This window comes from Pagrus pagrus, assembly GCF_965226575.1.
Source record: "Pagrus pagrus genome assembly, chromosome: 19".
NCBI classification, from domain to species: Eukaryota; Metazoa; Chordata; class Actinopteri; order Spariformes; family Sparidae; genus Pagrus; species Pagrus pagrus.
This window is the reverse complement of record NC_140203.1, coordinates 10,807,069-10,815,460: the sequence shown is the minus strand read 5'-3', so window position 1 is coordinate 10,815,460 and position 8,392 is coordinate 10,807,069. Positions and strand designations below refer to the sequence as shown.

General features: G+C 39.2%; 1 protein-coding gene across 5 annotated transcripts in view; it reads right to left on the bottom strand.

Annotated features, from left to right (window-relative positions):
- Window positions 1–1,436: 1,436 nt before the first annotated feature.
- Window positions 1,437–8,392, bottom strand: part of brinp1 (bone morphogenetic protein/retinoic acid inducible neural-specific 1) — a 130,809-nt gene continuing 123,853 nt past the window's right edge. For all 5 annotated transcript variants that reach the window (XM_084383909.1, XM_084383908.1, XM_084383911.1 and 2 more), the window contains one exon: window positions 1,437–6,962. In XM_084383909.1, coding sequence (XP_084240035.1) covers window positions 5,822–6,962 — 1,141 coding nt within the window. In that variant the 3' untranslated portion in view covers window positions 1,437–5,821. The remainder of the gene's footprint in view (window positions 6,963–8,392) is intronic.

Here is an 8,392-nt window from a genome sequence, read left to right as displayed (position 1 = left end):
CAAATTATCTTAAAAGCTTTTCCTCACATTCTTTTTGTAGAACCTATCATTTTGGTTCAAATCATAGCTTGCGATGACAGAGCCATTTTCTTTAAAAAGAAAGGTGCTCAGGGGAAGTAAGCAATCACTTATTCCAGTGAAATAAAACTTTTTTTCTCTTAAAAAACGTTATGTGCGTTCCTGCTCTGCCTCCAGTTTTTTTCTCCTCACACTTTATCAGATATTGCAGTGCATATGTACAGAAGGCAAAGCTAATCTTTGTAGCTTGTTGACATAATGCAACAATATAGTGTGATAAAAATGTTAACTGTAACTAGTTTTTGGATTATAACATTTCTATTTTTTATGACACTATGTCCTGATGGAAGAATTTTGCATCAAATCTAATAACTTGACATAAATTGTAACAAGTGATAGTCATATATGCCTAAGTGCATTTTGTGTATCCACTTTTTAGCTTGTGCTAAAACAAGGATACCCACAGACGAACGCTTGTTCTGAAATGGCAGAGGAGTGTCCAGGTGGCACCACCATGACAGATACCTGCAGGTTCAATTCCTGGCAGAGGTTCCTTTGGCTTGACTGGGCATTTCAACCAATACGACTGGCAACTACAATGATTGGGAAGCCAGGGAGGGAGCATGTCCAGGTTCTAGTTTTTTTTTTGCCCTGTGTGAGGGTTGAGACTCAATCATATGTCTGTAAAAATCCTATCCTCAGAACTGAGATGTTTGAAATGAATTCAAACATTTGATTGTTGTTTTTTAACAATATATGTCAAGTTGATACTCTTGGCCATCAAAATCATAATGCACAAACAGTCCAATGTTCTGAGTCTCCCCCCTTGACCTGGAAATCTTCTTCAACCCCTTGAAGTTGTTGCTGCCAATGTCAGATAGGTGCTCATGGACCATATTTGATTGTATACATGTTAAAGACTGAGAAGAGTTCTGCTCTGATGCTTGTACCAGCACGGCTTTTAGCCACTGGAGCGCTGCAAAGACAAAAGCAGGGCGTGATTAAGCGGATGAATAGATGGACAGAGCTATTGGGTCCGGATGATAGGGAAATAAATACTGAAGCGGGTGGCGCTGAATGCCAAAGACTCACTGGATGTGAATCCTTGAACACAAGCATCAATTCTTTCAAAGCACTCAGCAAACAATAGAATGTGAAGCCACACAGAGAGCTGGTTGGCCAAGAAAAGAAATCTCTGTTATCAGCAAAGTTCAGAGACAGAATAATGCTCATGATGAGAATCTTCTCTAGAACCAAGGCCAGAGTTAAGAGAGTATGTTGGCAATGCTTTGACCATGGCCATAAAATGAGGTGGCTCTTAGGATAAATACTTTTACAAAGAGTGCGTGCCGCATTGTTGTTTGCAAAATACCAATGATAGGTCCTATGAAGGGAAAGGGTACAAACAAGCCTTGCTCTTCTTATTAAATATAGCCTTTTAATGAGAAATAGATTATTATATGAAACATTCATTTGAAATAAGCTGATATAATGATCTCAACAGAACAGCAAAAAAGTACATAGGCAAGGTATTAGGTGTAAAAATCTTCAGACATATCCATGGATACATGTAAGCAACACCGTGGTAGCATAATGCCATACGAGTAAATGTGCTTGTTTTATGGACCTTGCAGTGGCTTGAAACTAAATTGCAATGTACAGTATGTTTTGACAATATAAAAACAGTCATAAATTGTCATGAATCTAATTAGATACATAAGACATGGATGCCCTGTACTTTGTGCCAATGTACTCAAATAGAGGGCTTTTATGAAGTAGTCTTTGTATTCCCTTTCAATACTGTTATATTTTATAATATTGTTACCGTAGCAGAGTTAATATTTACAGATTTACTGTACAACAGGGGACAAAAATAAAATATCCACCATTTTTCTTCAAGTCATCCTTTGTCTCTGTCTGGTGGTCGTTTTTCCCCACATGCACAAACCTCCTCGAAGGCGTAGTTCTCAGGAGGAGATGGAAAGTGTATATTTGATCAACATTAATGGTCTTAAGTTCTAGCTAATTCAGTGTCACTCTTCTGTGTAACATCTAAAGGTTTTCTCCAGCTCTAAATGTGTTAAAGGGATAGATAACAGGCACTTAATAATAATAATAATAATAATAACAACAATAATAACAATAATAATAATAAAGCAATTCATTTGGACAGTCCAATGTTGAAGCTCAACAATCTCAAAAATCCCCTACTTACTGCATTTCTATTCATTCCAGTCTTGTGACCGTCTCATGACTCAATGCTTAGGTTGTCAAAATCAGCTCTACTTCTACTTCAACAAATCTATAAGCGGATACTGTGTACCATGTACCATGCAAATGTTACAATGGTAATGCTATGGATGCTAACATATTTGTTAGATACGTGTAAAGTCAAGAAGATGCACTGGTCACCATATAGTACACTTTACTGATATCCAGTGATCCAGAAACCCTCTCCATCCTTGCTGCTGATCCTTACCTATGCAAGTTGGAAATAAATTAGCAAGAGGTGACTGCTTACTCACGAGAGGCACCTTTTCAGATGCTCTTAACCTGATAAAGATATACACTGATGGAAGTATTGTACTGTGAGATTAGTTGACACATAGAGCTGAGCGTGACAACCTGAGCCTTACAGCTTGATTCCACCGGACACGGCTGCAATCGCGTTACGGCTGCAACGCAGTTAATCGTGGCCATTCTAGGCAATGCTTGTGATTCCACCAGACACAACAGAAGCATCCCAGAAGCAGCTGTCCACTCTGCTCCGCTTAAATTGTGTGTCTTTGTTTTTGATGTAGACCAAATTAATCTTCATCTTCTTCATCAAGACCCAATTAGTTTGGAAGTTGATTTTGGAGTCTAATTCCCAATTCACCGATACAAAGCATTAGTATTTTGCAACTTGCTAATTCTTACAAATTGGATCTTTAACAGAGCAGATCAAGCCATGTTGGAAGTCAGGCACAGGAACGGCATAGAGGATCTGGACAATTTTTAAAATAAAACTCTCGACTGCATCGACTCCCAATCATATATCACGTCAAAACAGGCAAAAACAAAAGAAAGCATTTAACTTAATAGCCTACTTACCCATGGTAGGAGGACAAAAATTAATGAAAAAAACGACTAAATCAAAAAGGAATCTGAGCAGGTTCATAAAAGCTGGCAGGCAAAAATGCTCCATTTCTGAAACGCTTCCAATGTGTTATGAAGCCATGCAGAGGCTGGAACAAAATTGTGTTTCTGCCAGAACTGGAACTCGACACAGCTGTGCCTGGTGGAATCTAGCCTGTAGTTGTCCTGAATGGACCACCACATTTGCACGAACCCATACTTTGAAAACTGGTCAGCTATTTTGCAGACTACTGAATTGCCTGAAACTGATAAAACTTGTATTGAAACATTGTAGTTACTAAGTGACATTTCCAAGCACCTCTCAGGTGTTAAGAGTGCTTCACAGAAAGACTACCAACAGTAAAATAATACATAAGGATAATCCGTCACACAGAGCCAAACATGACTCTGTTTGCCTAAATCCTGACACAAATACATATCTAGAGACAACTATTTAAGTTGTGATTGTGGATGAAGACAATTCAGCAGCGGAAAAAGCATTATCCTTAAGATCAGAACCAGGTTTGCTCTGCTGCTATTTCTTGATTAAATCATCGGCCTCAATTTTGACCACTGTTGTCAAGAGGTGGTGGATTGGTCGTGAAGTTCCAAACCTGCTTTCCAGTTTCACTGTTGTTCCCACCCACATTTGAGTCACAACCTGCCATGGTTGTTCCTAGATATATTACATACTTCTGCTTACAGTTGACCCAACAAGACTAGTCTCATATAACAAGTCTTTTAAAGAACACAAAATTAAATGTAAAATGACAAACCAACCAGCTATAAGTACACAGAGAACAGACATTATAAAATAATTGAAAAAAAAGAAAGAAAAAGTACAAGTTTTTAGATGTTATTCTAAAAGCTTTCAACTGGGCTGGCAGCTTTGACACTAGGAGGAGGTTTTATCCAGAGTTCGGGTGCCATGGCAGCAAAAATGAAGTCCCCTCTTTTTTGAAGTTCACACCCATCTACAGCTAGAACTGCTAGGTTGTATGACATGAGTGACCTTGCCTTTGTTGTTGTTAACAAACATGCACATAATGGACTGGACCTACAAAAAATTCATCAGCAATAGTAATGTTTCAGCATCAAATTACCCAAATAAAGTGTGACCAACAATACATAGGTAGTGTTTCATGTCTCAATTTGATGATTGAGCGTTAAAAAAGAAAAATAGTTGCAGCTCTGTTGATGTTTCCAGCAACACACAAAACAAGGTTAGATTTCATATCTGGAAAGAAAAACAGAAATCTTTACATTTGGTCATAGAAAGCTTACAGATTAAACACTGCCGAAAAGGTATTTTAAGCTTTAATATAACCATTTCTTTTTTTTTTTTCTTTTTTTTTCCTGTGGCACAACAGAGAAATTCAATGGCTTTACAACACGATTCTTATCCAACATAATATGCCTTCTCTTGTCGTCTGTCTTTTTGCTGTGCTCTTATCTAAAAACTGAGAGAATAAAATAAAAACATACAAATGGAACACTTTTTTTCCATGTTATGAAGTAAGTACTTCGTGATACGGGGATGAACGTTATGTCTTACCGTATGTCTACCTCAGGGAAGTGTATGGCTTTAGGTTGTCTTGCAAATGTGCCTGAATGATGAATGTTTACACTTTGCTCTTGGTGCTGAAAAGCTCCACAAATCAGCAGTCACAACATGTACATTTTGCAAAGCTGTACAAAATAGCATTGATTGTTAAATCTTCAGACCACAATATTGCACTCACGCACCAGGAGGTACTGCCTTGTGAAAAACACAGCTTGAATTTCAAACACGGGAAGAAGCGCTCCAAATGCAAGATTTTAGCTTAGACTGGAGTCAATCTCAAATGACACATTCAATTAACGAACAGCAATAAGCATCAAGCCAAAAAAAGGTGTACGCACACTTGCACACGCGCACGCACACATACACACACATTCACCCACATAAACTGTATATGTATATATAAACAGCTGGCTTTTGTTATTTGACATGACTATCCATTACCGCCCTGCTGTGTGCCTTACGTGTCAGAACAATGACAGAGTGCCTCATAACTCACAGAGCAAATGCAGATTCGCTGTGGGTTTGAAATGTAATAAAGAGCCTATAAGTAATGTGTTGACTACTTGCTCACTAGGGCTATTTAATCCTTACAATGTATAAACATTTTTATTATTAAACCGTCCATTATGTCTGAAATATTTTGCACATTAGCTGAAATAAAAGGATATCTGGTCTGCCCTTGTGTTATGTCATTATTCCTTTAAAAATGTTTTTTCTCAGTAAAGAATGGCAGTTTCAGATACAACCTTTTTGATCCCTCGGAGTAAAATCAAGGCCTCTTTTTCACCAGTACATAGATTTAATATTTCTTTTTTTCTTTTTTTTCTCTTTTTTTTTTTTTCTCGCTCTCTCTTTTAAGTTCTTTTAGGGAATGACAGACATGCTGGGACAAATATGATACAGTCCTTATAGTGATTCCATTAATCTTCTTTATCTGCCTGAAATGCTTTTCATCACTGCCTTTTTCCTTTTTCTCTTTAAGAATTATGCTTACAAAGTTAATATTACATCAAAAGGCAGAAAAGGTCCAAAAATGAAAAAGAGAAAACAAAATTAAGATTAATATCCCCCTCATAGTTCATTTGTTGGGTGTTTCTGTTTGCTGTCCTTATGTCACTATGTTCAACAGAGTTTAGCAGTCAGGTGATCTGATTGTTTTAGTATCTCTGTACTGTACATGTCCAAGGCATGATTTACTCGAATCATCTCGCTGTTGTTGAGCTTGAGCCTATGCTTTAGCATACACGAGAAGAGGTCCAGCTGGGGTTTGCCAGGTGCAGATGGAGGTGCAAGGCGGTTAATCCGATCCCTAATGTCCAGTAACAGGAGCATAACAGATGAGGATGAGTAGAACTGAGTTCCTTGCGTGTACGACTGGTTAACCTGCTGCACAGCACTGCGGAGCAGGTCGGCATTAAAGCGCAGGCTGTAGCCGAACACTTGGATATCAGATATTTTTATGTAGATCTGGCGCTTGTTAGGGTCTGCAAGATCCACTGGGCCCTGTCCCGTGTCATTGCGTAGGCCAGTTGGGATCTTAGCACGGCTACGCAGGTAGATGTGCACCGTCTCAAAGAAGGTCTTCCACCGGTTGCCCAGCAGGAGAGTCCAGTTGAAGCACTGCGAGTTCTGCAGTCGTACTTTCTCCCAGCGTGGGTAACCATGTTCCCCAAATGGCATGCTCCAGCCTTCCGAGTGGCTACCACTGAACGGGTTGACATAAACAAAGAACATGGGGTCAATGCTGCTGTTTCTCATCTGGCAGATCTTCATTGACAGACCGATTATCATGTGTAGGTAGTCCATCCGGTTCTTGTTACTTTTAAGAGTCAGGGACATGCGCTTACGCCATCGGGGGTCAAAGAAGGTCTCTAGTCGGATCTCATTACTGATGAAAGTAGTGTGAATGTAGAGTCGTGAATCCATTTTCTGCAACAGGTATTTGAGTTCCAGGTCCTGAAAGTCCAGATCAGTTTCAAAGCTGATGAACTGCTCGCTACGTTCTGAGTCCACATTCTGGGGCTCACAGCGACCACGGTACAACTTGTAGCCCTTGTTGCAGGAGCCACATTGTGAGATGTTGGCCAGGCTGCACATGGCACAGCTGTTGTTACCCCCTATGACACATGGGATGGGTCGCTGGCATAGGGTGACACCCGTGTGGCACACGCATGTCCTTTGGCTCTCCAGGAAGGTCCCCCAGAACCCGTTCTCATTGCAGTAGAGGAAGGACTGAACCCTGTTGAGCCACTGCATCACAGACCTAGAGAGAGAGAAGAAAAAAATCAGTAAAGAAGCATTAACAGTGGTCAGAAGGAAAGTTTAACGCCTTCTCATATCAGCAGTATTCGAAGACAATTACGTACACATTTTTTATGCAATACATGGTGCACTTTGTTCTTTCCATTTTCCAGAGGACCTTTGGCTTTCATTTATCTCTGTGCATTGTACAGTAATAATCACCTTGCAGAGACTTGAACCTTGCTGTGAGAGGCCATCTATAACTGTGGACATCATGTTTTAATTATGTATGTATGTATTGAATTATCTTTTACCTGTCTAGTAATGCACTTGAAACCTTTGGAAAACTTTTCAAAGTATCTGACCTTTTTCCGCTGCTATACTTCTCATAGGTGCAGTACACACATTAAGTAATAAAAATAAACCCATCATTAAGTTAACTGAGATGTATGACTGTACCTATATAGTCACTTCAAGTCTTCGCAAGTTGACTTAGCCATACTAAAATGAATGAACACAATGGCCGAATGGTATTAAAAAATATTTTTTAAAAATCGATGAATCCATCCATCCATCCATCCATCTAGTCAGGATGGCCAGTTAATAGGATAATTTCTTCCCTTCATGGGGTGGAGTTGCGTTATTTCCCTGAGGTGGAAGGCATTACTTGCTATTCTTATCTTGTCTCGTTTTTTTTTCCCCCTCAGGCATCTTTCCTTGTCATCTTGACAGGACTGGAACTTCTTTTCTGACTCTAGGAGGTGAATTCTGAATCCTGATTCTTCCAAGAGAGAAGGGCTGGTCAAGGTTAGCTTGACATGTTAATGAACCTAAGCATTAACTATGATGGATGACATTGCATTCTCAGCAGACCAGAAAGCCCCCAAGCTATACCCAAATTGAGCGCAGAACAGATCACCTATGAGGACAATGGAAGCACACTGCTTGATTCCACTAACTTTGGCTTCAAGTCAAGGATGGGTTACAGTGAAGGTATGCTAAAATTTTCATGGTCTCATATTTGCGCACATTCTCCAAAATATTTAGGCTTTCGAAGCCTGCGTTTTAGGAAATGTAAGCACCAACTTGAAGCATACATACTCAAGACTACCCAACACAATCACCTTTACAAAACATAATGTCAACATATTCAGTTGTCATTGTATGGCTGGAACTTATAGGTAATAAATCACTGCTTGTTATGTAAAGGTAATTTCAGTATTGTCTGCCAGCTGTTCATATGATCCTCAAAAATCCTCAATTTTGCTATTACATGGTTCATTTTTCATCTAGAGTTCCAGTTTATTTAACCCTCCCCTTACCTTTGAGAGCATTGTTTGAAATAGTTATTTATAGTCCTGATGTATTAGCCATAGCTGTTAGAATAAATGTACAATGAATGAATGAACAATAATTTTATATTAGTGTTTATAATAAATATGCATCTGCACC